Source organism: Pipra filicauda, unplaced genomic scaffold, assembly GCF_003945595.2.
Source record: "Pipra filicauda isolate LSUMZ 115617 unplaced genomic scaffold, ASM394559v2 scaffold453_size531900_pilon, whole genome shotgun sequence".
Lineage (NCBI taxonomy): Eukaryota > Metazoa > Chordata > Aves > Passeriformes > Pipridae > Pipra > Pipra filicauda.
The window spans coordinates 259,253-284,992 of record NW_024104591.1 but is presented as its reverse complement, the minus strand read 5'-3'; the positions used below and the strand labels follow the sequence as shown (position 1 = coordinate 284,992).

Genomic DNA, 25,740 nt, shown 5'->3' with positions numbered 1-25,740 from the left:
CCAGTCCCCTGGGGACCTCCGCGGTCCCTCCAGCCCTCGTCTAGGACCCCGCGGTCCATCCAGCCCCTCCTTCCACTCCAGTCTCCCCCGGGACCCCCGCGGTCCCTCCAGTCCCTTCATTCCCCTCACCGCCAGACCCTGGCATGGAAAGGATGGCAGAAACGGAGTGGGGTCAAAACCGTGTTGGCTCGATGGGCCCCCCCGCCCCAACTTGGGGCTGGAGAGCCCTCCCGAGAAACGGCATCTCCCACGTGTCCTGCTGGTCACACAAGGTTGCAGACAAGGGACAGTGTCCTGGTCCCTCTGCGAGGTTCCCGGCGGGGCCAGCAGCTGGTGACAGTGGCAGTGGGGTCATCGCCAGGGCTGCGAGATCACGGAGGCATCACAGGTTGTGGGGGTGTCCAGCGGGAAGCAAAATGGAGTTATGGAGTCATAGACTGCTTTGAGTGGGAAGGGACCTTAAATCCCATCTTGTCCCACCCTCCTGTCATGAGCAGGGACACCTTCCACTAGCCCAGGTTGCTCCAAGCCCCGTCTAACCTGGCCTTGGACACTTCCAGGGATGAGGCAGCCACAGCTTCTCTGGGCAACCCGGGCCAGGGCCTCACCACCCTCACAGGGAAGAATTTCTTCCCCATATCCCATCTACCCCTGCCCTCTGGCAGTGGAAAGCCATTTTCCCATGTCCTGTCACTCCAGCCCTTGTCCAAAGTCCCTCTCCAGTCCTCCTGAAGCCCCTTTAGGCAGTAGCAGGCAGGAGGTTCATACTGGGGTGCTGGAAACCACCCTCAGATCTACTGCCCCATCCACAGGGTAGGGTTTGATGTTGGCTACAAGGTGTCAAAATCCCCAGGCCCTGTGATTTTTGGCTTGGAGATTTGTCCATTGCAGGGATCAGGGGTGTCCCAAGCCCTGCTGGGGGTCTCCACCCCTCAACCCTCCTCTCACAGGACACCCTGGAGCCCAAACCTCCTGTCTGCTCCCTTGTCCACTCCCCTAGGGCATCACCTACCGCTCCAGAGGCCTTGGCTGGAGGGTTTGGTGGTCACGATGCCCTGTGGAACACAGTGTGAGACCTGCAGCCCTGGGCTCTCCACGGAAGTGACACTCCGGTTGTGTTCCATACTTACATGGCTGGAGGTCTGTGTGGGGTGGTGGGGCCAGGCACAGGGGGGTGGTCCTGTTACTGGCAACAAAGTGCAGCTCACGTGGAGGTGGCAGAGAGCATCTGCGTGACAAACTCTCCCCATCCCATCGTGACTGAGCCCTCCCCAGGTTCCAGCTGGAAGTACCCCAAACCCACTCCCCAGAATTACGGATCTTTAAAAATCTCTGGATTTTCCCCATTAACCAGGAGAAGTCCCCAGAGAGACACCACTCGTTGTGCTACATCTGCTGCAGGGGTATTTGGGTACCAGGGGCTGTACTGGGGTGACTCCCTCTCGCCCACCTACCTGTTAGCCTGGGGCTGACTCAGACACCCTGGAGCCACATCGGGACCACCCTCATCCTCCCCAGAGGTGCTCAGGATGCTGTGTGGGTTGCAGGACTCCAGCGCGAGGCCATCAGTCAGGGCCACTCCTCTGCCTCCGGGGAGGAAGGACAAACAGGCAAGAGCAGAGTATCAGACTGTGTTGAAGCCTCAGCTCCGGCAGGAATCTCCTGGATGGCTCAATCCTGCATTTAGTTCTAACCCTCTCACCTGAATGCTTGGGATGTGCTCCTGGCACATACATGTAGAGCTGGTCCTGGGCTTTCCCTCCAAAGGACCTGGAGTGAAGGAAGGAAGGTTTGTCTCCTGGGTGATGCTGGGAACTCATCCCAGAGGGAGGGAGAGGACAGCAGCTTTCCTACTCACACCTCACTCCTCTGGACCCGTGTCCCGCTGGCCTGGGGCAGCATGGAGCAAAACCGCAGCTGGCTGAGCTCCTGCTGGGATGGAGGGATGGCTGGGGCTCATATGTGTGTCCCTCTGCCCACCAAACCTGGGCACCTCTTGCCACCAACCCCTACTGGGGTCCCAGCCCCCAGCCCGCCTGTGTGTCCCACACCCAGGGTGATGCTCACCAGAGCTGGGGTGGGCACTCGGCCCCCACGCTGGGAGAGGCGGCCACTGAGGCAGAGCCGGTGCTGGATGGCATCCGTGAGCTTGTGCACAACCCGCTCTCGGGCAGCTCCGGGGGTGTCCTGTGGTGGACAGAGCCCACATAGATGATGGGCTGAGTGTGTCTGTCCCCAGGGCTGGGGCACCCGTGATGCATAGCAGAGTCTGGCCCTGGAGGTTCCCCAGTGTGTCTTACCTGGCAGTGGGAAAGCAAAGTCAGGGCCTCCTGGTAGTGCCCGATGGCTTTCTGGGGGTCTCCCAGGTGGAAGCAGGCTGTGCCTAGCCCCTCACATGCTTGCCACTGCCCCTGCACGTCCCCTGGGAAGCAAAGGGCAGCATCAGTCCCAGCACAGTGTAGTCGAGGTCCTGGGCAGGGAGCATCACCCGGCTTGAGTCCACTCAGCACCTGGATGCTGCAGACTGCCCGGGGGGGTTTGCCTGTGCCTCCCCTTACCTGAGTCCCGGAAGGCTTGCAGGGCGTGCAGGTAGTTCTCTGCGGCAGCCTCATGGTTCCCGAGCCGGCTCCAGGCATATGCCAGATTCCCAAAGCACTGCCCCTGCGCCCTCCGTTTCCCCAGAGTGCCTGGAATTGGGAACACGGGGCTCCATCCCAAGCCAGTACATCCAGCAAAGCCAAGAGCCGGAGACAGCGGTGTAACCTACCGTGCAGCGCGGCCGCGCGCTGGTGCCAGCCCAGCGCTGTGCCAAAACTGCACAGGGCATTGTGGGCAGCACCCAGGTTCTGCAGCAGTGCAGCCTCCCGGTGCCGGTCCCGCTCCAGCTCTCCTCCGCAGAGCCCGAGGGCCCGCTCGAAGCTCTCAACAGCCAGGGAGAAGATGTGGAGCTGGGAGTAACCCAGGCCGATGTCATTGTAGAGTTTCCCTGGGGGCATAGAGGAAATGTGGGTGCAGGAGCTGCTACCTGGGACCCTTGAGAGCAAAGGGTGCAGCACAGCGTTACCTCGCAGGGCCGGGTCGGGGACGGTCTCACAGAGCGAGCGGCACTGGGCGAGGACCCCTGCGATCTCTGCCGCTCGGAACCGCCGGCTCTGCAGCATGGAGCCACTCGCCCTGCTCAGAGCCACCGCTGCAGCCTCAGGGCTCTCTGCTGCCGTGTAGGTCTGTGCCGCGTCCAGGAAGCACTGCGCGGCTCGTGCCGGCTCCCGCATCCCCAGATAGCAGCAGCCCATCTGCATGTGGGTCCCTGCTCGACTGCCAGCCTGCGACACGTCATTGTGGCCGGTGGCTTTGCCAAAACAAGCCTTAGGAAAGTCCTGAAGCCCTTCCTGAGCTGCCCCAGCGTTGAAATAAAGGTCCCCCGAGTGCTCCCCATTCTCCCTCTCCAAGGGCTGGGACTGGAGGAGGAACTTAAGGGCCTTTCTGGGCTTCCCGGTCTCCACATAGGCAGCCCCCAGGTTGAAGGCACAAGCCCTGCGGAGCTGAGTGCTCACCATGTCCCTGGAGAGGAGCAGGGCCTTCCTGAAGCACCCCACTGCCTCCTGCCCGGCACCCAGTGCCAGTGCCTGGCGCCCGGCTTGTGTGAGCCCCTCAATCGCAGCCACCCTCCCCACCGCCTCATCACCTCCCTCCTGGGCATCTCCCCTGGCTTTGGCCTTCTTCTTTTTCTTCAGGCTCTTCTTGCAGCTGGGAGGGTTGTTGGGGGCTGTGGAGGCTGCAGGGGCTGCAGGGGTGGTGGTGGTGGTGAGGACGGGGTTGTCAGGGGCGGTGGGTTGCACTCCTGGGTTAGCAGCCTCCTCTGAAGCCATAAGCAGGGGCAGTGACCTGTCTACAAGAGAGGCAGAGGCTCAGGCAGCTAAGCTGGCATGATCCTGCCAGGGATCGCTTCAAATGAGCAGTTATTTTATATTATTTACGAAAAATTAGGGAACTCTTGCAGTTTGTTTGCTGCTAAAATTTCAAGGAGGAAAAAGGCCTTTCCACAGAGGACCCTGCTAACCTCGGTGGCCACCAGAGGTGAGAGAGGTCACTCTGGGGGAGCAGGGGAGATGCAGCAGCACGGAGGGGTGGGAAATTCCCGGGGTGCCTTTTTGGGAGGCAGAATAACCATTTGCACATACTTACTGTTTGCTCTTCAGGCGCAAAGGGTGCTGAGAGCAGGGAGGGGAGGGACAGGGCATCCCTGCCGTCGCTGCTGCAAGTCACAGCTCTCTGATGGGGATGGATGGAGGGGGTCCGAGGGGCCTCTCCACCTGGGCTTCCTGGAAAGTTGCCCCGAGCAAGTCGCAGCCCCCCAGTGATGGCCGCTGGCACCTGGTGCTGGAGCACAGCCGAGTTCTGAGTGGCAGGAGCATGGCAGGAGCTGGCACAGGCTGGGACAAAGCTCCTGGGGAAGCACATCCTGCAATGGCTCTGCTGACTCTGGTTTCATCCCTGTCACCAGCATGGTGTGCAGCGCCATGGCAACTCCGTGCAGCAGCACCGGTGTGAGACCTGTCATGGATGGACGGCACAAACTGGGTGACAGTGTCGTGGTTTAAGCCCAGATGGAAACTAGGCACCACACAGCCACTCGCTCAATCCCCCTTTTTCTCCCTTCCAACCCCATGGAATAGGGAGGAGAATCAAAAGTGAAACTTGTAGGTTGAGATAAGAACGGTTTAAAAATAGAAAACAAAGTAAAATACAATAATAATGGTAAGTAATAATAATAAAAAAAAGGGAAAGAAAAAACCCCCAAGTGATAAACAATACAATTGCTCACCACTCACTGACTGATGCCAGACTCCCTTCCCAAACCCAGATCAGCCCCTTCCAGGTAATTTCCCCAGTTTATATACTGGGCATGATGGTCTATGGTGTGGAATATCCCTTTGGCCAGTTTGGGTCACCTGCCCAGGCTATGCTCCCTCCCAGTTTCTTTTGTGAACCTTCTCACTGGCAGAGCATGAGGCACAAAAAACCCTCAAGGTCCTTGACTTAGGAGAAACACAATTTAGCAAAAACCAAAACATTGGCGTTATCAACATTATTCTCATTCTGAATCCAAAACACAGCACTGTGCCAGCTACTGAGAAGAATATTTTAGCTCCATGCCAGCCAGAACCAGGACTGATGGATCCTACAAACACATAGTGGAGGGCACAACTGTGCGCTGGGCAGCACCAGCGCATGATGGACAGGACACAGGCACAAGGGATGACACAACCACGCCATGGATGGCACAACTGGCCCCTCACTGTCTCGGCAGCTCATGGCAGGCGCTGGGGGCTCGGTTCGTGGCAGGGCAGGTCTGTGCTTTGGCGCAGGTTGATGGACAGTTGCAGAGCAAGGAGGGCACAGTGAACCCCAGGGCTGGCCCCCTGGGCCTGGCACAGCCTTGGCCCCTGGGCACAGCCCGTAGTGGGGTCCCTCAGCAGCCCCTGCTTGGACCTTCACCCACCAGTTCCCCCTGCACCCCGGTGCGTGCCAGCCCCTGAACCCCCGGGGTCCTCCCGCCCCCCGGTGTGTGCCACCCCCCGCACCCATAGGCGACCGCTGCATCCCGGCGTGTGGCAACCCCCGCACCCACGGCCTCCCCCCCTCCCCTCGGTGGTCCCCACGCACCCCGTTTTGTGCCACTCCCCGCACCCCCGGGCTCCCCCCGCTCCCCGGTGTGTGCCGGCCCCCGCACCTCCGGGGTCACCCCCCCTCTTCACGACTCCCCACTCCCCTCGGGGGGCCCCCGTCCCCCATCGTGTGTCACTGCCCGCACGCACGGGCCGCCCGGCCCGGCGCTCCCCCCGCCCGCTGCCGGTGCCGGTGCCGGGCCTGCAGCACCCGGCGGCCCCCGCGCGGAGCCACGTGGGCGGCGGGAGATTCAAACCGCGGGTGGAGCCGCCGCCGCCACCGCGGCCATGGAGGGAACCGGGACGGGGCGCTGTGAGTGACCAGCACCGGCAAGGGGGGACTGCCGGGGGAGCAGAGGCGATGGGGAGTGCGGGGGGCCGGGGGGACAGGCAGGTCTGGGGGTGCAGGGGGATGGGGGCCGGGTAAGTCTGGGGCAGTCGGGGGGTGGACAGGGAGGTCCGGGGGTAGGGGGGGATGAGGGGAGCAGGCAGGTCTTGGGGTGCAGGGCGATCTGGGGAGATAGGTAGGTCTGGAGGTGCAGGGGGATCTGGGGGGACAGGTAAGTCTGGGGGTGCAGAGTGATCTGGGGGGAGAGGGGGATGTAGGGGCTGGTAGGTCTGAAGATGCAGAGGGATGAGGGAACAAACAGGTCTGAGGGCGTGCATAGAGGAAGGGCAGTAGTGCGTAAGGTCCCAGGCACCTGGGGACAAACAGGGGGATGTGTTTGAGGAGTTGTTTGGTGGTGGGCAGCCGGGTGCCCCCCAGCAGTCATGGGTGCCTCCAGCACCAGCAGTGCCAAAGGATCCCAAACCTGCAGCTGTGTCCCCCTGAGTGCTCGCTCTGGGCCCCCGCTCCCTGGTGCCAGCTCTGGGTGCCAGCTGTGGCCGTTATTTGGGAAAAAGGGAAGTTGGACACTTTTCCTCCAACCGCCTGAAGGGCCTGGCTGGTGTCACCGTCATGCTGGTGCCTCCCCCATGTGGCTGTGGGAGGCTGCTGTGCCAAAAGCCTGCCTCCCTTTCCCAGATCTTAGTTTGGGTGGCCATGGGGGCTTCCAAAAGCCCCCCCAAGCAGAGGGCTCTGACGGGCACCCCCATCACTGCCCAGGTGAGCGCCTGACTGCGGCCGAGATGGACGAGCAGAGGAGACAGAACGTTGCCTACCAGTACCTCTGTCACCTGGAGGAAGCCAAGCGGTGGGGCTGCACCTGGGGAGCCCCTCGAGCTCAGATTTGGGGGGGAAAAGGGGTGCAAAGGGGAGGGGATGAGAGCAAGGGGTCTGGGTGGGGGGCAGCTATAATGCTGCAGAATCTTACCCAGACTCTGGGTCTTTGTGGCCCTCAAAGATGCTTTTGGGGGTGGTTTTTGGGGGAAGGCTCTCAGCCAAGCACCCAAACTGAGAACCACCTGGCAGCAAAGGGCTGGAGGCCAACCTCCCCTGCCGGGGGCATTTCCGGGGAGGGGGTTGAGGGGGTCTCCTCTGGGTGCTTTTCCTGCCTGGTGGGATGCTGGGATCTGTGATGTGCCCCATCTTTGCCCTGCCAGCTGGATGGAGGCCTGCCTGGGTGAGGGGCTGCCTCCCCCCACTGAGCTGGAGGAGACCCTGCGCAACGGGGTCCTCCTGGCCAAGCTGGGCCACTGCTTCGCCCCGGCTGTGGTCCCGCTGAAGAAGATCTATGATTGTGAGCAGACTCGGTACAAGGTAAGGCTGTGACACCAGGGGTGTGTTCCTTAGGGTGTACAAGTTCAGCCTGACTCTAGCTTCACTTTTCCAGGCAGCTGGGCTTCACTTTCGGCACACGGATAACATCAACTACTGGCGTGATGCCATGAGCCATGTGGGCCTTCCCTCGGTAATGTCCCCCCTCTGCTCTCCCCGGCCAAGGGACACGCTGGCCTCTGCCCTGTGGCAGCACTGTGGGGAGTGCTGGTGTGGCAGGGGATCTTTATCTCTGCCCCTCACCCTTGGGCACCATCCTGCCCAGGGACTGTCTCGATGCCATCCCCACCTGAGCTGTCTCTTGTCTTTCTGGCAGATCTTCCACCCAGAGACCACCGACATCTATGACAAGAAGAACATGCCCCGGGTGGTCTACTGCATCCACGCACTCAGGTGGGTGGCCTGGCCTGGCTGTCACCACTCATGAGCCGCTCATGTTTGTGCTCACGAGCCCTTTGGTGGCATCACCCGCCGGCCTTGGCTGCCACAGAAGCTTTGGGAGGGAGAAGCAGGTGATGTTATGGTCATGGTCTGTCTTTCAGCTTGTACCTCTTCAAGCTGGGGCTGGCTCCTCAGATCCAGGACCTGTATGGCAAAGTGAATTTCACAGGTATGCTGCTGTGTGGGGGGACCTGGGCTGGGGGCTGGTGAGGAGGGGTTTGCCATTGATGTTTTGGGATCCTGTGGCAGGAGGGGTGTGAGGAGTGAAGATTTTGGGTGAGCTTTGCCAAAGCTGCCTCAGGGATGCTCACCCCAGTATGGGGATTTTCTGCACCCCTCTGGTTTGGAAGGGGAACAGGGGCTCTGCTGGCTGCCCCCGCTCCAGTGCTGTCTCTCTGCTCTGCTCCAGAGGAGGAGATCAACAACATGAAGCGTGAGCTGGAGAAGTACGGGCTGCAGTTGCCTGCCTTCAGCAAGATCGGTGGCATTTTGGCCAATGAGCTCTCAGTGGATGAAGCAGCAGGTGACGGGTGCCTGGTGGGGAGCAAGGCTGGGCAATCAGCCCCTGGATACCAGGTCTGAGGCCAGCAAACTTGAGAGGTGGTGCTCTGGGAGGTGGTGGTGGTCTGGGATGCAGCGGAGGCACCTGGTTGCTCACCTTCAGCCCCGCACGTGGTTGCAAGGGCTGGCACAGCCCCTTCCCCGCTACATTACCTGTTCTTGCTGTGAGACACCGAGACTTCCCACGTTCTGGAGACTGCAGCTCACTCTTTGGTGGTTCCCACCATCATGCATGGAGTGGCTCTTGTCCCACTGCGTGCAGGGTTATAGCGGATGGTCCATCTCACTCCTCCATGTCTCATCTCACCCCCCTCCTTCCCACCTCGCCTCCAGTCCACGCCGCAGTGCTGGCGATCAACGAAGCTGTGGATCGGGGGGTGGTGGCCCAGACGATGGAGACCCTCCGCAACCCCAGCGCGATGCTGCAGGACCTGCGTGGGGAGCTGGCAGGTGCCTACCAGGAGGTGCTGCACCGGGCAAAGCTGGAGAAGGGCAGCAATGCCAGGAACAGGGTGAGGAGGGCATGGGGGGCTGGGGGGGGGGCAGCTGAGAGAGGAGCAGCCCCTTTGCTGATGGGTTCTTCAAGCTGGAGGGGTCCCTTGGCCACAGACCATATGGTGATTGCTGGGTGAAACACAACCTGGGAGCCCTTGTGCTGAGCAGAAGATGGGGGAGATGATTCCTCTTTGGGGGCCTAGTTGATCCCCAGGGCTTGGAATTGGGAAATGAGCCCAGGCACCTGCAAGGGACCCTGCTGTGTGCTGTGGGGTGAGCTTGGGAGGAAAGCTCAGGGTGAGGAGTCTCTCTCCAGTATCTGCAGGTGATCCCTGAGGGAGAGGATGTCTATGACCGGTGTCTGACCCAGGCTGAAATCCAGGGGAACATCAACAAAGTGAACGGTGAGGGAAGGTGGGGCTTTCCTCTTGGGGGGGGGCTCTAGGGCTTATGGTGGGACCATAGTACCCCAGGGCATGAGGAGAGTGATGGCTATAGCAGGAAGGAGTGATGCAGACCCATCAGGGATCAGGGCTGGATGTGCATTTCCAAGGAGAAATTAAAATGATGGGTATGCAGGCTTCAGCCATAGCTGCCTTTGCTCCCTGAAGCTGTGGGATGATTTACCTGCTGACCTCTGGGATGGACTGGCCTCTTGTAGTGCACGGGGCTCTGGAGGAGGTGGACGATGCCCTGCAGACACAGGATGTGCCAGCACTGCACCGGGCGCTGCAGGACCCCGTCCTGGCCCTGCGCTGCCTCCAGCGTGACAACCTCCAGCTCTACTTGGAGCAGCTCAGCATGGACCGGGAGCAGAAGGCACTGGTAGGTGCTGGCAGGAGCCCATGGTGTGGGGTACCTGTGCTGGGGGTGCACCCCCGTGGTCCTGAGGAGGAGGAGGGTCCCCTGGGTGGGAGTTGCTCTGCGGGTCGGCAGATTTCTGACAGGGTCTGAGCACGGCTCCTCCATCGGTGTGAGCAGGATGAGGTGTGAGACCCAACACCCATCTCTGCCCACTGCAGGACCTGGGCTACCTGGAGATGCTGGACCAGAAGGAGGTGCAGGCAGGGATCCTCACAGCCAACAGGAGGGGCGAGGAGGAGCGAGCCAGTGAGTGCCAACAGGGACATGGTGCTCGCAGTGCTGCCCTGTGAATGCCCAGGAGCTGGTGCCCTTGCCAGCAGCCTGGCCAAAGGGAGACCAGGCACGGCCACCTCCTGCAGCCCCCCTGTGCCAGCTCCCCTGGTCTGTCCCTCAGTGCTGCTGGCTGTCAGCCGGATCAACGCCGCCATCCGCCGAGGGATGCTGGCTGAAACCTTGGAAGCGCTGACGGACCCTGCGGCGCAGCTGCCCGATGTGCACCCCTCTGCTGCCCCCCTGTACCAGCGCCAGCTGGCCCTGCTGCAGCGCCAGCACCCACAGGTGAGAGATCCCCAGGCACGGGAGATGAGGGGGATTGGTGCTTCCCCTGCGCCCGGGGGTGCTGGGCTGGAGGAGGGGGTTATGAGGGATCAGTGTCTCCGTCTGCCCCGGGCAGGGTGAGCTGGCACAGGAGGAGCTGTTCGTGGCTGTGGAGATGCTCTCGGCTGTGGCGCTGGTCAACCAAGCCCTGGATGTCGGGGATCCCGACGGGCTCTGGAGCAGCCTGGTCAGCCCTGCCCTGGGCCTCTCGGGAGTTGAGGATGCAAATGCACAACGGTGAGAAGATGGGCTCTGTGTTTGGGGTCAGTGTGGAGAAATCCAGTGGGAGGGGATGGTCAGTCGGCCTGCGCTTTTCATGGGTTTGTTCCAGCAGCCTCCTGCCCTGTGCCTTGCCTTTCCCCTCTGAAGAGCCAGGCAGCTGGCTATGGCAGGCACCATCCTGCTCGGAATGCACTGAACCCTGCTTGGAATGCACTAAGCCATTGCCCTGTGTCTCTCCTTCAGGTACTTTGAGGACTTGCAGCAGCTGAAAGGCCAACCTAGGGAAGCGGGAGCTGAATTCCTGAGCTGGAATGATATTCAGGACAGTGTGAACAGCACCAATTCATTGGTGCAGGATGAAAATGACAGTGAGTCCTGCCCGCATGGAGTTTGGGCGTGCAGGGGGGTCTGCAGACACCCCAGGTAGGGAGGTTGCACTGGGATTCCAGCCCCAGAGAACCTTGCACCACCCTGGGCTGTGACTCCCTTAGGTGCCTGGAACACGGGGGGTTGAGCAGCATGTCCCTTTCCCTCCCACGCAGGAGTCCACGCGGTCAGGCTGGTCAATGAGGCGCTGCTGCAGGCAGACCCCGAGAAGACGCTGGCGGCGCTGCTGCTGCTGGAGGCTGCCCTACCCGACATCGCCCTCCCAACCGCCCAGCGCTACCACGACGTCCTGTCCCGGGCACGGAGGCAGAAAGCCCAGGTGGGGTGGGGGTCGTCAGCTGTGGAGTACCTCCATGGAAGCATGGCATCCCCCCTGGCTGTGGGGTACCCCACTGACTGCATGGCATCCCCCCTGGCTGTGGGGTACCCCACTGACTGCATGGCATTCCGCCCTGGATGTGGGGTACCCCACCTTGGTGGCATGGCATCCCCCAAGGCTGTGAAGTACCCCCCACCCCCATTAGTGCAGCACCCTGCGAAGCAGAAGGTGCTCAAGGGGGGCTGCCCAGCTTGTTGGACTCCATTTCCCCCCGTGCCCAACTCTGCTGTCTCACAGGCCATGGGGGATGACGGAGCTGTGCTTTGGTGGGAAGAGATCCAGGAAGGGGTCTGCCGGGCTAACCAGGACACAGTGGCAGCCAGAAGGAGTGAGTGCTCTCCCCACACAGGCTCTGGGTGCTGAGCCCCTGTGGGCTGGGGTGCTGCTGTGGGGGTCAGAGGACGAGAAGGTGCTGACGTGAGCCCCCTCTGTTCCCTCAGTGGCTCTGGGCATTGCTGCCATCAACCAGGCCATCAAGGAAGGGAAGGCGGCGCAGACGCTGCGGGTGCTGCGCAACCCTGACGTGGCCCTGTGTGGTGTGGTGAGCGCCTGTGCTGGTGCCTACCAGGAGCAGCTGGCGGCTCTGGTGGCCACCAAGAGACCGGCAGGTAAAACCTTGGGAGCTGCAGAACTGCCCCCCCTCCACCTGAGGTGTTCGAGGGGAGCAGCACCACCCAGCAGTTCCTGTCTGTCCTGGCGTGCAGGGAGTGAGAAGCTGTACTGGATCCGGCACAGGCTGCCAGACGGTGCCGAGTACTACCTGAGCCTGAAGACCTTTGAGGGCAGCTGGCAGTGCCCACACGACGGCGGCCTCAACACCACACACCTGAGCCGGGAGGAGATCCAGGTACAGGCCGGATGGGGCTGCGTGGGCACCGGTGGCATCACTGGGGCTGAGCTGGTGCCTCATGTCCCCACAGTTGGTTGTCACCCGAGTGACGGCAGCGCACGACCGGGAGTGCCTGTGGGCATCCAACACCGCCTTCGTGGTGAGGCTGCAGGCTCGGATCCGGGGCTTCCTTGTTCGCCGGGAGTTCGCGGCACGACGGCACATCCTGCGGGAGCAGCAGCCGGCTGCCGTCAGGATCCAGGTGATGCAGCCAGAATCCATCCCACCTCTGTGCCAGGGACACAGCATCCTCTGGCGGGTCCAGCGACCTCTGCCATTTCACTGCTGGGGCCCCCCGAGGTGCTGCAGAGGGTGGTGTGGGGCTTGTTTCTCTCACAGCAGCTGCTTTGGGTGCTGTTTTCCTCTTTTCTTGTGCTGCGTTATCCTCTTCCCTTGTGTGCTCCTGACTGGGAGTCATGGTGACCTCATGCAGGTCTCTAGCTGGTGTCTTCTCTTGTGCCCAGGCTTGTTGGAGGGGGTACAAGCAGCGCAGAGCTTACCTGGAGAGGCTGTGTTACCTGCGAGCCAACGCAGAGGCTGCAATCAAGGTTGGGAAGACTCTTCCTTCAGCCTTTGCTCCCTCGTTGGGCATTGCCACCCTCTTGCTCAGCTGCAGGGTGGCATCTACCCCCTGCCCAGTGCAGAGGAGCCAGGGAGGATATGGCAGCTGGGCCAGGGCAGCGTGTGAGGGGATAAGGGAGAACATCTTGCAAAAATCATTGAATAGAATTATGGACTTGTTGAGCTTGGTAAAGCTCTTGAAGATCATTGAGTCAAACTGTTCCCCCAGCACTGCCAAGGCCACCACTAACCCATGTCCCCAAGTGCCACATGTCTGTTAAATTCCTACAGAGATGGTGACTTCACCATTGCCCTGGGCAGCCTGTGCCATGAAGAAATTTTCCCTAGTGTCCAATCTAAACCTCTGGAAATCCTCAGTTTCCCCCCTCTCCACCCACTTGCTTTGGCCAAGTGACTCCTTGCAGAATCCAACTATTTGAACATCTCTTCCAGATCCAGGCGGGTGTGAGGATGTGGCAGGCTCGGAGGAAGTACCAGGAGAGGCTGCGCTACTTCAGGCAGAATGTCAGTGATGGGATGGGAGCAAAACAGCTCCTGGGAACATGTTGGTGGGGATGGAGGAGAATGATCTGGAGCCCATGGTTGGATCTCCTTCCCTGAGTGCTTGTGGCACAGCTGGAGGGAGAACTGCTGCATCCTGGCCAAGGGGGACAGATGGGAAGGAAAATGTGCCGGGGGGGTCTGGAAGCCAAACTATCAGGCTCTTTGAGGTGTGAGGAGAGACAAAAACCACTCCAGTTCCATCAAAACCCAGGGAATTCAAGATGCCCATTAGAGGGGAAGGAAATTTTGGGGGAAAGGGAGGTATTGGCTGCAGGAAGCGAAGCTGCACCTCTGGAGTTGCTGCAGCTTCTGAAATACAGTGAGCACAGGAGAACAACTGCTGAGGAGGGTGGAATCCCAAAATCCCTCCCTGGTTGTGGAGACCCTCATCCCAGGCCTTGGCACACTGCCAGCAGTGGGAGCAGGCACCCAAATGCCTGTCCAGCTCTCCTCCACTCCCCACGTGTGTCAGGGATGCTGTGAGGAAACATCCCCCATCCCCTTGTTTGTCTTGGCAGATTAAAGCTGTAATTAAAATCCAGGCTTTTGTGCGAGCGAACAAGGCCCGTGGGGATTACAGGATGCTGGGTAAGTGTCTGCTCATTGCTGCTCTGAAGTGTGAGGGCTAATTGGGAAGGGGGCTCTGCCTCCTCTCTCACTGGCCTTGCATGGTGGGGAGGTGGTGGCAGGCTGGCCATCGGTGCCCCTGTGGTAAGGACAGGAGTGACAGATCCTTGGTGGTTCCTGGGCATCAGCCTTGGAGCTGCCCCTCTGCCCCCAAAAGCTTCCTAGGGGCTGTTGTACGGTGTGGCCATGCCCTGTCCCATGTCCTAGTACTGCAAGAAGATGCTTTTTCCGGGAGGATGGGGTCTCTGGGTGAGATCCTGGGGGTGCAAGGGTCTGTGATGGGGGTGGCTGCTCTGCCCCCTGCAAGCATGCACGGTGTCGCTGTGTCTTGCTGCAGTCCATGCCAGGAGGCCACCACTGAGCATCGTCCGGCGCTTCATCCACTTGCTGGAGCAGAGCCAGCATGACTTCTGGGAGGAGTCAGAGGTGCTGCGGCTGCAGGAGGAGGTGGTGAAGAGGATCCGCGCCAGCCGGCGACTGGAGAGTGACCTGGACCTCATGGACATCAAGATCGGGCTGCTGGTCAAGAACAGGATCACGCTGCAGGTGGGGAGCAGGGCAGGGGTCAGGGGAGGATCTCAGACATCTCATGTGGTCCTGCCAAAGTGCCTGAGCCCGTTGGTCCTGCTCTCCATGGCATTGCAGCTTGGACTTATCTCTGCTTCACTCTTCAAGTGGTTGGAGGGGTTGGGAGGGGTTGAGGAGCACTGGGATGCCTCAGGCTCTTCCCAGAGGCTGGTCGGAATGCCGGAGCCTATGGCAGTCCCCAGCACTTCTCTCCCTGCCCACGTGGCTGCAGGAGGTGGTCTCCCACTGCAAGAAGCTGACAAAGAAGAACAAGGAGCAGCTCTCAGAGATGATGTCCATAGACAAGCAGAAGGGGCTCAAGTCACTCAGCAAGGAGAAGCGGCAGAAGCTGGAGGCCTACCAGCACCTCTTCTACCTGCTGCAGGTGGGGCTGGTGGGGATCTGCTGTGTCGCCCACAGTGGGGGGGCAGTGTGGGGACCTGGTCCCCCAGCACTCCACAACATTTGGGTTAGCTTGGTGTCCCTCCTGCCTGCAGACACAGCCAGTCTACTTGGCCAGGCTGATCTTCCAGATGCCCCAGAACAAGTCCACCAAATTCATGGAGTCAGTAATCTTCACGCTTTACAACTACGCATCCAACCCGCGGGAGGCTTATCTGCTGCTCCAGCTCTTCAAAGTGGCGCTGCAGGAGGAGGTCAGGTGGGTGTCCATGAGTGTCCTGGTCTGGGGACAGGCCTGGGCAAAGGCTGAACCAAGGGCATCATCTTGGATGCAGTTATCTCCTCTGGCTACTCCCTCCTGCTTGGAGAACACACATACTGGTCCATCCCCTCATCCCATCTGCCCTGTCTCTCTCCCCAGGTCCAAGGTGGACCATGTCCATGACATCCTGATGGGGAATGCCACGGTGATCCGGCTGGTGGTCAGCTTCTACCGCAACGCGCGTGGGCAGAACGCTCTGCGGCAGATCCTGAGCGGCCCAGTGCAGGAGGTCCTGCAGGACAAGGCCCTTGGCATCCGTACCAACCCTGTGGACATCTACAAGGCGTGGATCAACCAGGCTGAGTCACAGAGTGGGCAGAGAAGGTCAGGCCCTGGGCGAGGAGGCTTGGCCCGACCGCAGGGTGACAGGCGTTGGGATGGTGATGGGGATCTTCCTTTCACAGCAAGTTCCCATATGAGGTCAGCCCTGAGCAGGCTCTCAGCCACCCTGAGGTCCAAAGGCGGCTAGATATTTCTATCCAAAACCTCCTGGCAATGACAGACAAGTTCGTCTCTGCCATCACCTCTTCCGTTGACAAGATCCCGTATGTATCCCTATGGTTTCTGTGCCCGCCCGGGAGCACTGCCGGCTCAGAGGTGTCTCTAGCGAGGCCTTAGAAAGGAGGTTTGGTGACTGGGGTCCTCCTGCCCCTTCAGTGCTGCAGGGCTGTTTTACTGCACTGTCAGCAAGCTGAAACCAAATATCAGCAGTGCCCCATGGGCTGGCTCTTTGGACCACTCTGAGTGCTTTACTGCTGGTGTTGAGGTGTTGCCAGGGAGAATCTGAGCTGTGGTCATCTCAGAGGATGAAGGCTTCCTCCAGGGATGTCTGGGCTGGCAGCAGGGTAGAGGAGGGAACCGAGGGATGCTGCAGCTGCCGGCCCCTCCTGTGGGCTCCTCCATTGCCCCAGGGCTGGGGGTTTCCTGTATCTTGAGTTGTGGGTGGTAGAGAGCTGGGGCAGGGTGGTCCTTCATGCTGATGGACCTTTCCCTGCCCTCTCCTCAGCTATGGCATGCGCTACATGGCCAAAATCCTGAGGACATCTTTGATTGAGAAATTCCCCAAGGCCCCGGCAGAGGAAATCGATAAGGTACCCTGGGGCTGGGGGGCTCTGTGCCGTTTGGTGGGGTTCATCTGTGTCTGCACGTGAAGGGCCAGTATCTCTTCACAGAAAGTCAAGTCCTCTGGACTTAAAAATACCTCCAAGTCAGTATTTTCCATGAGCCACTAAGGAAATGCCAAAGGTGGGCTCTTCTCAAGGGTGCCATCCCCTCTGGGAGGCTCCCACAGGGCAGCGCAAGGATGCAACACCCTTCCCTGCTGAGCCACCACCTCCTCGGGCCTCAGCCTGCCTGCTCCTCCAACCCTCAGCCTGTCTCGTGCCCTAGATTGTGGGCAACCTGCTCTACTACCGCTTCATGAACCCGGCTGTGGTGGCCCCTGATGGCTTTGACATCGTGGACATCTCGGCTGGGGCGACCCTGCACCCCGAGCAGCGCCGCAGCCTGGGCTCCATCGCCAAAGTGCTGCAGCACGCAGCCGCCCGCAAGGCCTTCGACGGGGAGAACGCGCATCTCTGCGGGGTGAACCAGTACCTGGAGGACACCCACAACAAGTTCAGGTGGGCACCAGGACAGCATTGGGGTGAGAAGGCGACTGTGAGCCAGTGGCAGGGTTTTGGGGTTGACCGAAGGGGTCCTTCTCTGCAGGAGGTTCATCTCTGCTGCCTGCTGTGTCCCTGAACCAGAAGAGAGGTTTAATATGGATGAGTACTCAGAGATGGTGGCGGTGGCCAAACCAGTCATCTACATCACTGTGGGGGAGCTCATCAACACACACAAGGTAAGGGCATAAAGCTCACAGCAAGCGAGCTCTGTTTCCTCTGCTCCCACCTCCTGGGCTTTCTGCCGCATTTCCTCACACTCTTCTGTGTCCCACCCCCAGCACAGCTCCTTTCCTCCTGACTCTTTTTTCTTTTTTAAGCAAGGAAATAACCCAGATTCTGCAGGTTTGTTGCTGCTTGTCCTTCCCTGAACATCATATCTGCTCCATCCCCTTTCGGGTGTAAAGGATGCAAAGGGGGCCCTCTCTCCCTCTTCCTTTGCATCCTCCTTTGCCACTGACTCATCCCTTGCATCGTCCAGCTCCTGCTCGAGCACCAGGACTCCATCGCACCGCATCATGGAGATCCTCTGCACGAGCTCCTGGAGGATCTTGATGAGATTCCTACAGTCCAGTCCCTGGTTGGTAGGTCAAACTCTGGGACACACCACCCACACTGTCAGGAGGAGGGTGGACATGGGGACAATTTGACTTGCATGAAGCTTGATCTGGATTCCTTCTGTGTGGGAAACTGACCCTTTGGAGCCCAACACAGCTAGCAGGGCTCTCTCTGCCCTTGTAGGGGAAAGTGTTGCCAGCCTGGCAGACAGTGGTGCTGAGCAGGTGCTCTCTCAGCTCAGCAGAACAGAGATCTCCCTTACCCTCACTGGCAAGCTGCTGCCAGCGGCCAGCAGTGAGGAGAGTGACACGAGGAGCTTGCTGCTGAGGTGAGGATGGGCCCCACGGGCATTGGGATTGTGCTGGGGGCTGGGATACTCTAGAGGGGCAAGAAACCCTTGCGTGGAAAGTAAATATTGTGAGCCAGGGTGGTGGTCTGGAGTGGATGCCTGACGTCTCACTCTGGTCTCTAGCACCAAGCAGATGCTGGTGGATGTGATCCAGTCCCAGTCAGGAGATTCCCTCCCAGAAATCCTGTGGACACAAGCCTTGGAGCACGAGGTGGGTTGAGTGAGGCTGCTGCTGGGCATGAGCTAAAAATGTTTGCAGCGAAATGGCAAAAAAACCCTCAGCAAAAAGCTGCCCTGCTCCTCTTGGAGCCTTGGCCACTGCTCTTGTGCTCCAGCAAGAGCTCCAGCAAGAGCTCCAGAAACATGTGTTCTGGACCAGGAGAGATCCACATCAAACTGTGCGAGAGGGGGTTTGGTTGCTCCATCTCCTCGTGCCCCATTTCAGCTGCGTTCCAGGCTCAATGCCTTCTCATCCCTAGGAAGCTGCCCACGACCGTCTCGTGCACAGGCGAGCGCTGCAGGATGCTCAGACCCCCACCCAGCTGAAGTGGCACCGCTCCCTGGCTGCCAACGGTCAACTCTCCATGGAGGAGAAGAAGCGCAAGATCATCCGTAACCTGCGGCACTTGGAGAGCCTGGGGCTGGTGGACTCTGCCCACCAGTACCAGGAGCTCATTGATGCGCTGGCCAAGGTGTGCTGAGTCAGCCCCCCTGAGATCCTGCTCTGGTGCTCTGAGAAAGCTCAGAATGAGGTATATTGGCTTTCTTGCCTGGCTTTGTTCCCTCCAGGACATCCGGAACCAGCGGCGCCACCGGCAGCACCGCCGCGCGGAGCTCCTGAAGCTGAGGCAGACCCTGCACAGCCTCGATGCCAAGACCTTATTTTATGAGGAGCAAATTGATTATTACAACCAGTACATCAAGACCTGCCTCGACAACCTGGCAGCCAGCAACAAGTATGGTTTCTTACCAAAAATCAGTACTTTTTTAAAAAAACCCATTATTTGTTTTCATTGCTCCCTGGTTGTTGTGACTCCTGGAGATGTTGGGGGTCCAAGGGGACACAGATGGCTGGAGATGAGCTTTCAGCATGTGGTTCCTCCTCTTCCAGGGTCAGCAGGAAGAGTAAGAAGCTGCCGTCGCTGCACTACACGGCGGCCCGGCTGTTGGAGAAGGGAGTGCTGCTGGAGATCCAGGACCTGCCACCCAGCCAGTATGTAGCCCTGGCTCCATGGGAGGAGCTGTTACTTGGGGTTGTCCTGTGTCAGGGCCAGGAGTTGGACTCGATGATCCTTGCGGGTCCCTTCCGACTCAGGATATTCCATGAAAGCTTGAGCAGGTAGAGGAAAATAACCCAGGAGGAGAATGCATATGAGCCACCATTGTTCTCCTGGGATGGGGCAAGTAGTTTCATGTAGGAGAACAAGGGACAGTTGGGATTTGGAGGGGGGATTTGGGCTGTGGGTCTGGCTGCTGTGCTGAGGGGTTGTGCTGGGTGGGTGACCAGCTCCTTGGTTGCCTTAAAGCCATGAAGCTCCTTCTGGCAGTGAGTGGCTCTGTCTCCTCAGGTTCAAGAATGTGATTTTTGACATCATCCCCTGTGAGGAATCGGGCAAGTTCCAGGTGAAAGCCAAATTCATGGGAATTGACATGGAGCACTTCCAGCTGCACTACCAGGTGGGGAGCCTGTCCTGGGGCTGCCGGTGCCCAGCCAGGCCAGGGGGTGCAGGGGACAGGTGGTGTCCCCCCGCCTGCAGTTTTTGGGGGACTCAGAGCCCATGGGGAGCCCTGCCCTGAGCTGGGGACAGCCTTGTCGTGCATCTCCCACTGCAAGCCCAGCTCTGAGCTGATCCTTCTTCCCGGGCATGGGGCTGGTGGCAGTGACGGTCACCTCTCTCACAGGACCTGCTGCAGCTGCAGTACGAGGGCGTAGCAGTCATGAAGATGTTTGGTAAGGCCAAGGTCAACGTTAACCTGCTCATTTTCCTCCTCAACAAGAAGTTCTTCAAGAAGTAACAGGGGTGGGGGGGTGGAATGGGCTACGGGGACGGGGGGACCGATGAAAACCTGCCAAAGGCACCTTGGGGTTAGTGATCCTGGGGTAGGGAAGTTTCCGCTGGCCATGCATCTTTCCTGCCTGGACACAGAGTGCTTGAGCACCTGCAGCTGGCTCAGCCCCAGCCCTGGGCACCCCAAGCTCGGTACTGAGCCGGTACCTGACCTCCTCGCAGAAGGATGCGGCTGCCAAAGCTTTTGCAGCACGTGTTGCTTTTAAAATCTATTTTTTTTGTGGGTATTTTGGCTGTTTAGTTCCTGTGTTGCCAACAGCCAGCTGCTCAAGGACACTGGATTTCTGGACACTACACAGGTTTTTAGTGATGTAATAAAGGTATTTTAATATATATATATTTTTTTCTTCCTCACAGTAAGGCTGGAGAAATGTCAGAATCAGTCTTTATATTGGGGGGTAGGAGAGGGGCAGAACATAGAGGCAATAACTGCTTGTGAGGACATCCATGGCTGTTCCCTACTAAACTGAGGTGCAATAGGAGAATGTTGGTTTCCAAAGATGAATTTCATTGCTCTCCAGCCAGGCTGAGAACAGATACAAAGCAGGGTGGCTCAGAGCCACTGCTCTCCCATGGATGCCACAGGGCACCAGAGCAGGGACCTCCCCTTTCTGGGTTTGCCTGGTATTGGATGTGGAGCAATCCCATGGCACTGTCTCAGCTGGGATGGTGATGTCTCTCTCCCCTCTTTATTTGCTCTGGTGGGAGCAAAGTTTTCAAATGTGGATAATGATCGAGTTTGTCCACGGATGCATTTAAAGCACTTTCTCTTCATGTGAGTCCCTTCCCTGGGATGGGAAGGGAGCTGGTGGCAGTCCCAACCTCCTCCCAGCCCTGTCTCCATCAGGCATAGGAGCAGCAAGTCCCAAACCTGCTCATAAAGGAACTTTTTGGGGGGATCGGATTTGGAATCTCCCTCACTGCTCAAGTAACTGCCTTGGGTTAGGGTTAGCCTTGAAGCTGGCTCAATGGTACCTCATCTATTGCCATCTGGGGCTCTGTCTTGTCTTTGAAAAGTGATGTTTGTTTGTGAGGGTTTTATGTGTTTTTTCTTTCCCTTCTGTCATATAAAAGCTGCAAACGGTGCTTACCCTCATCCCTGCCCATGCTGGATTCCTGCTGTGCTGCCTCTGCTTGTTTACTTTAAATAAAGTTGTATTAGAAAATGCAGAATTGCTCTGGATCATTGTTTCCCCGTGGTCCTCACAAGCCTCTCCCCTGGCTTATCAGGGTCTTTCAGACTCATGACATTCTCTACAGTCTCCCATGTCCAAAGAAGGTGCTTGTGGCCGTGGGCACCAGCCATTAACCACCGTTAGATGGGGACCGGCTCCCTCGCAGTGGTGCCGAGTCAGGCACTGAGGCACCGACTCAGCTCTTGCACGGGGAATTTAGGCCACTTTCAGACACATTTAATTCTTAAATAAATACTATGATTACATCTCCTAAAGACTATGATTATATCTCTACAGGAGTGAAGCAGGATCAAGCTGCAGCACTCTTCCGGGTTTAAAACAGGATCTGTTGGCTGCTGTGGGTGCTGCTCTGTCTGCAGGGAGATGATCCGGAGGAGTTGCTGCTGCATGTTCCCATCACCACGCTGGGGTTTTTTTTATTCCAGTTAGTATATTTGTTTATTTTTCTTACCTTCCTTGCCTTCAGAGGAGAATCCAGCGTGTCTGGCTGTGGCTCGGTGTGGTTTGTTGCCACCAGCCACCTCCCAGAGCAGTTGCTGGATTTGCAGCAGCAACATTTGGCACACTAAAACCATTTATTTGGGATGTTTTGGGGATGGAGGAGAACCTGAGGTAAAGACTCCACATAACGATAATAATCCCTAGCTCTTCATTAAGCACAGTCGCAGCACGACTGGAGGGGACTCAGTTTTGCTGTGGAAAAGGTGATTTTTTGGGCTCCCAGGAAGCTGTGCTGTGGCCAACCATGACTCAGAAATGGGGTGTTGGCTCTTGCCTCGTGCCCACACGTTTTGGAGAGAAGGTTGGAGGGGAGAATTCAGCCCTGGGAGCGCTGGGGGAGGCCTGGCGCTGGCACTGGCTCGCTGAGCTCCTCCCGAGGTGGCTCCACTAGATGTCATTGCAAGCTGGGGATAAGCTCGTGGCTGTGGCCACCTGGGCACCAGCCGCAGGTGCTTGGAGCACCCGACAGCACTGCGGGTACCAGCAGCCCCCCCACAGGATCCTGAGGGACCGTGCTGCAAACACACATGGTGTGGCCCCGGCTGGAGGGGTGGATCCATCACAGTGATCCCAGGACATCCCAAATGGGACAAAGCGAGACTGAGGCTCACAAGTGACAGGGATTCATCCTCACAGCACAGCCTCTGGCCTCTCCTCTGCCCTGGCAGCTTTTCCCAGGGCACTGGGCTCACTAGGGGCTCTGTGGTGCCTGCCCAGGCTGGGACTGTGAAAGGGGCCTGGGAGGAAAGCCCATCCTGAGAGGTATTCTTTGGGAATGGGGAGAAAGGAAGAGATTTGGGCTCCCCCCGAAGCTCATATTTCATATCAGAGGATCCTACAATGGTTTGGATGGCACCTTAGAGCTCATCAGGCTTATCCACCTTAGAGCTCATCCATGAGCTCATCAGGCTCTTGCGATGGAGCACGAACATCTTCCACTATCCCAGGTTGCTCCAAGCCCTGTCCAACCTGGCCTTGAACACTTCCAGGGATGGGGTAACCACAGCTTCTCTGGGCAACCTGTGCCAGGGCCTTACCATGCTCACAGGGAAGAATTTCCTCCCAATATCCCATCTAACCGTGCTCTCTGTTAGTGTGAAGCCATTCCCCCACATCCTGTCACTCTTTAGGTACAGAAAGGTACTGTTTCACCTTGTCCAGCTCCTGCAGGTCCTGTCCAATGCCTGACCCACGAGTATTCTCTGCATGGACAGGGAATCATTGTGCTTGCAGAGAGTCCCTTCACTGACCTCCCCACTCTGCACCTTATACTATAAGTATGTGTATAGATGTGTGTGTGAGAGAGAGAGAAAAATGGCACCCGGATACTGGATATGTGTTACGTATTTCACATCTCACCCAGCTGGACTGGGTATAAATCCTGCAGCCTGTGGCCCTGTATGTGTAGGAATTAGGGAGATTGGAGGCAGCTGCCAAGTGTAATCCATGGGGAAACGTGCCACCAAACCCACACTGGGACACTTGCTGCCCTGGTCTGGGGTGGGAAAGAGGCTGCTGAGGTTTCCCAGGTTTTGGGAGGGAGAGGTGAGATATGATGGAGGAGTTTTGGGAGGTTCAGGGCTGGGAGCTCACTGTTCTGGCAGCATTCTCTGTCCACTCCAGCCTGCTCGTGGGAACCCACACCCAACAGGGATGAAAAGTTGTTAAACTGGGCTCAGAAAGCTGCTGCCACGAGTCCTGATCCTGCCAGCTTGGGACTGCATGGCCTGGTGCAGCAGGTGCTGGGGGCTGATGCTGGGAGTTGGTGCTGGGTGATGGATGCTGGTTCTGATGGTGGGTATTGGGTGCTGGTTCTGGGTGCTGAGTGCTGGGTACTGGTGCTGGACGATCGTGCTGGGTGCTGGAGCTGGTGCTGGGCAGGCCGGCTCGAAGGCAGAGCTCCCCCAGAGCCGCTGTCCCCGCTGTCACGTGCCACAGCGATGCTAATCCCGTTTTGAAAGCCCGCGTCCCGCACTGCACCCGCTAATCCCCCTCAGTGCCACGGCTGCGGGGCTCCGCGCTGCCTCGGGGAGCCCCAGGGTGTCCCTGCCCCTGGGTTCCTCTACAGGCACATCTGCCTGAGCCCACATCCTCTGCTCCAAGCCCCGAGGATGCTCAGGTGCTCCCTGCCCTGTGCAAACGGGTGCTGAGTCCTGGACACCCGCAAAACACACCTTGATAGAGGCTGGGCCGTACCGGGTCAGGACATCTCAGCAGTCCCTGGAAGCGCCGCGCTGCCCAGGAGGAGGGAAGAATTCACTTACTTGGCCAACCTGGCTTCGGCACAGCCCCGGTCACTCAGCACGACGACCTTGGCGGCAGCACCGAGGAGGCAGGTGAGCGGCTCGAACCTGCCTGTGTCGGAGCGGGGCCCCTCCCCGGGAGCAGCCGCCTTCCCGGCAGCGCCGGGGGCTCTGCACCGCGGCTCCTGCTGGGGTGGCGCAGGCTTCGTGCGCCGAGGAGCAATATTGTTGTTCCCTTCCGATGGCAGCAGCTTCCTCGTGGGAGAGGGGGAAAAAGCACAAACCGAACTGGGGAGAAAATAAGAGGGGAATGTTTGCCGACTGTCTGCTGTGTGTTGTTGCTGTTTGTTGTGTTTCTGCGGTTGCTTTGGCAACCGCGGGAAGATATGCCAGGCTGTAGCATGGCGGGTACCAGCGCGGCGTGCGAGAAGCCGGGGCTCCGCTCCCACAGGGCCAAGCTGCCGGCCCGGTGGCAGCCCCCGGTGGGGCTGGAGGGCTTCAGGCAGGGGATTGATGGGGTCACGTTGGTGCCCAGCTCAGCTGCTGCCCTCCTGAGCGAGCCTGTGGTGGGCACTTGCTTCGCACCGCATGGACCTTCCGAGAGAGACCTGGCTCAGAGACGAGCAAAGGAAGAGTGACTGGAGGGTCCGATGGGTTATCTCTGCCATGGGGACAGCAGCCAGCCCCACTGTTCCCCAGGAGCCTAGGAGTGTCTGGGCTCATCCCCTCCCTCCTTGTCCAGAGGAAAGGGAGCGAAACAGCCGTGTTGTGGAGGGGCAGCCGCTGCCATGCAGCGCTTGCCAGAGGGGCATCAGGAAATGCCGAGTGTGAGGGCATCTCTGTCTATCCAAGGAAGGAGCCATTCCTCTGGTACTGGAGCACCAAACCGTGGCCTAACACAGGCAGGGTCATGCTGCTTTCTGTCTCCTGTAGCTCCGTCTCCTGCATTGTGGGGCAGAGAGGGCTGCTGCCTGTGTGGCAGTGGGGGATGGAGCCAGGATCCTGAGGGGCAGCGTGGGACTAGGGGGACCAGGGCAGAGGAGCCTGGCCGAGGAGGGGACGGGGCCAAGAGCAGCTCGGGGAGGATGGGGATGCTCCCAGAGCCACTCTCTCCCTCCTGCAGCCCCGGGATCTGTGCAAGCTGACATCCGTCAGAGCAGGAGTCGGTGTGCCCCGCGGCATCCCCAGGGCAGAGCAGTCAGGGGGTGGGTGAAGGCTTTGCCCCTGGGAACCAGGAACATTCTGTGCAGCTCCAGAGATGCGTGTTAACTCTTTGGGGGCTGCAGCAGGAGAACTGAGCTCCTCGGGGCTGTGGGCACCATCCACCCAGAGCCTGCAGATCCCAGGACTTGGATATTTAGATATTTCTGCAAACCAGTGGTTTGGGGGCTCTGCTGCTTCCTGTCCCACTTTGCACAAGAAGTGCCAGCGAGGAAAGGTTCCAGCCTGCTGCTGGTCAGAAGTGCCAATTTAATGAAATTATTTAATTGCCGCATCTCCAAATGGCGCTTTTTTAACTGAAAGGAGAGGCCTGATGAGGAATCCTGCCCTGAGCTGGAAGCTGACTCATTCTCCTCCCAGTCCTGGGGTCAGCGCTGGATTGCAAATAAACACACCAAATTCCCACTGCTGGGTTCTGGGAACGTGCTCCCGGCTCTTTGTGGAGGGCAGGGACCCAGGAAGAGGCTGAGTGTCCGCCTGCCTCCCACTGCCTCCTCCCACCCTTGGAGCAAGGGGGGCTTTGGTGACACCTGGAGCTGTCTGGGGTGGGGGGAAACACCACTTTGCTCTGATGAGGGTCTGAAAAATCCCAAAGGGCAGAGATTTGCTGCCCTGTTCCCTCTTCCAAAAGGAGGTCCCAGCTCTGTGACATCCTTGCTGTGCCCACCAGGCGAG

The 25,740-nt window shown here is 59.0% G+C and overlaps 3 protein-coding genes across 8 annotated transcripts in view; 2 read left to right on the top strand and 1 right to left on the bottom strand.

Annotated features, from left to right (window-relative positions):
• Positions 1 to 167: 167 nt before the first annotated feature.
• TTC24 (tetratricopeptide repeat domain 24) lies at positions 168 to 24,153 on the bottom strand. Of its 5 annotated transcripts, none has more exons than XM_027742431.2 (14): positions 23,776 to 24,153; positions 8,542 to 17,003; positions 4,186 to 4,554; positions 3,065 to 3,889; positions 2,768 to 2,986; positions 2,559 to 2,687; positions 2,301 to 2,422; positions 2,068 to 2,187; positions 1,859 to 1,929; positions 1,703 to 1,770; positions 1,455 to 1,587; positions 1,131 to 1,186; positions 1,013 to 1,055; positions 168 to 363 (listed from the first exon to the last, which is right to left on the bottom strand). In XM_027742431.2, exons 4-14 carry the CDS (start codon positions 3,867 to 3,869, stop codon positions 264 to 266), a joined length of 1,866 nt encoding a protein of 621 aa, XP_027598232.1. In that variant the 5' UTR covers positions 3,870 to 3,889; positions 4,186 to 4,554; positions 8,542 to 17,003; positions 23,776 to 24,153; the 3' UTR covers positions 168 to 263. The 5 variants fall into 5 exon arrangements, with proteins under 5 accessions (XP_027598232.1, XP_039241889.1, XP_027598231.1 ...); XM_039385955.1 differs by having other exon boundaries at positions 1,859 to 1,932; positions 23,866 to 24,153; XM_027742430.2 differs by lacking the exons at positions 8,542 to 17,003; positions 23,776 to 24,153 and adding exons at positions 5,301 to 5,353; positions 5,735 to 5,749 and having other exon boundaries at positions 1,859 to 1,932.
• IQGAP3 (IQ motif containing GTPase activating protein 3) lies at positions 5,940 to 19,851 on the top strand. The gene is made up of 38 exons (XM_027742428.2): positions 5,940 to 5,982; positions 6,775 to 6,862; positions 7,212 to 7,368; positions 7,442 to 7,519; positions 7,703 to 7,779; positions 7,929 to 7,996; positions 8,237 to 8,350; positions 8,722 to 8,900; positions 9,200 to 9,287; positions 9,545 to 9,708; positions 9,906 to 9,993; positions 10,142 to 10,305; positions 10,421 to 10,581; positions 10,810 to 10,934; positions 11,109 to 11,272; positions 11,570 to 11,660; positions 11,773 to 11,940; positions 12,037 to 12,179; positions 12,253 to 12,423; positions 12,686 to 12,769; positions 13,236 to 13,307; positions 13,865 to 13,934; positions 14,311 to 14,519; positions 14,773 to 14,925; positions 15,038 to 15,201; positions 15,364 to 15,588; positions 15,669 to 15,809; positions 16,271 to 16,355; positions 16,654 to 16,886; positions 16,975 to 17,107; positions 17,410 to 17,512; positions 17,670 to 17,814; positions 17,959 to 18,046; positions 18,315 to 18,527; positions 18,625 to 18,791; positions 18,947 to 19,048; positions 19,404 to 19,512; positions 19,738 to 19,851. The coding sequence occupies exons 1-38, from the start codon at positions 5,958 to 5,960 to the stop codon at positions 19,849 to 19,851; spliced, it is 4,923 nt and encodes a 1,640-aa protein (XP_027598229.2). The 5' UTR covers positions 5,940 to 5,957.
• MEF2D (myocyte enhancer factor 2D) overlaps positions 23,678 to 25,740 on the top strand; it is a 101,190-nt gene continuing 99,127 nt past the window's right edge. For both annotated transcript variants that reach the window (XM_027742447.2, XM_039385958.1), the window contains exon 1: positions 23,678 to 23,937. The gene's annotated coding sequence lies outside the window, so the exon portion shown is untranslated. The remainder of the gene's footprint in view (positions 23,938 to 25,740) is intronic.

What these genes read in the sequence shown, in the direction of transcription:
- TTC24 (XM_039385955.1), bottom strand. Translation starts at nt 3,869, where the DNA reads ATGGCTTCAGAGGAGGCTGCTAACCCAGGAGTGCAACCCACCGCCCCT. An exon ending in CTTTGCTTTCCCACTGCCAG is followed by an intron (nt 2,188 to 2,300) that starts GTAAGACACACT and finishes TGTCCACCACAG; the next exon opens with GACACCCCCGGAGCTGCCCG. An exon ending in CAGCCAAGGCCTCTGGAGCG is followed by an intron (nt 364 to 1,012) that starts GTAGGTGATGCC and finishes GTGATCTCGCAG; the next exon opens with CCCTGGCGATGACCCCACTG.
- IQGAP3 (XM_027742428.2), top strand. Translation starts at nt 5,958, where the DNA reads ATGGAGGGAACCGGGACGGGGCGCT. An exon ending in GGCCACCAAGAGACCGGCAG is followed by an intron (nt 11,941 to 12,036) that starts GTAAAACCTTGG and finishes CCTGGCGTGCAG; the next exon opens with GGAGTGAGAAGCTGTACTGG. An exon ending in CAGGACCTGCCACCCAGCCA is followed by an intron (nt 19,049 to 19,403) that starts GTATGTAGCCCT and finishes CTGTCTCCTCAG; the next exon opens with GTTCAAGAATGTGATTTTTG.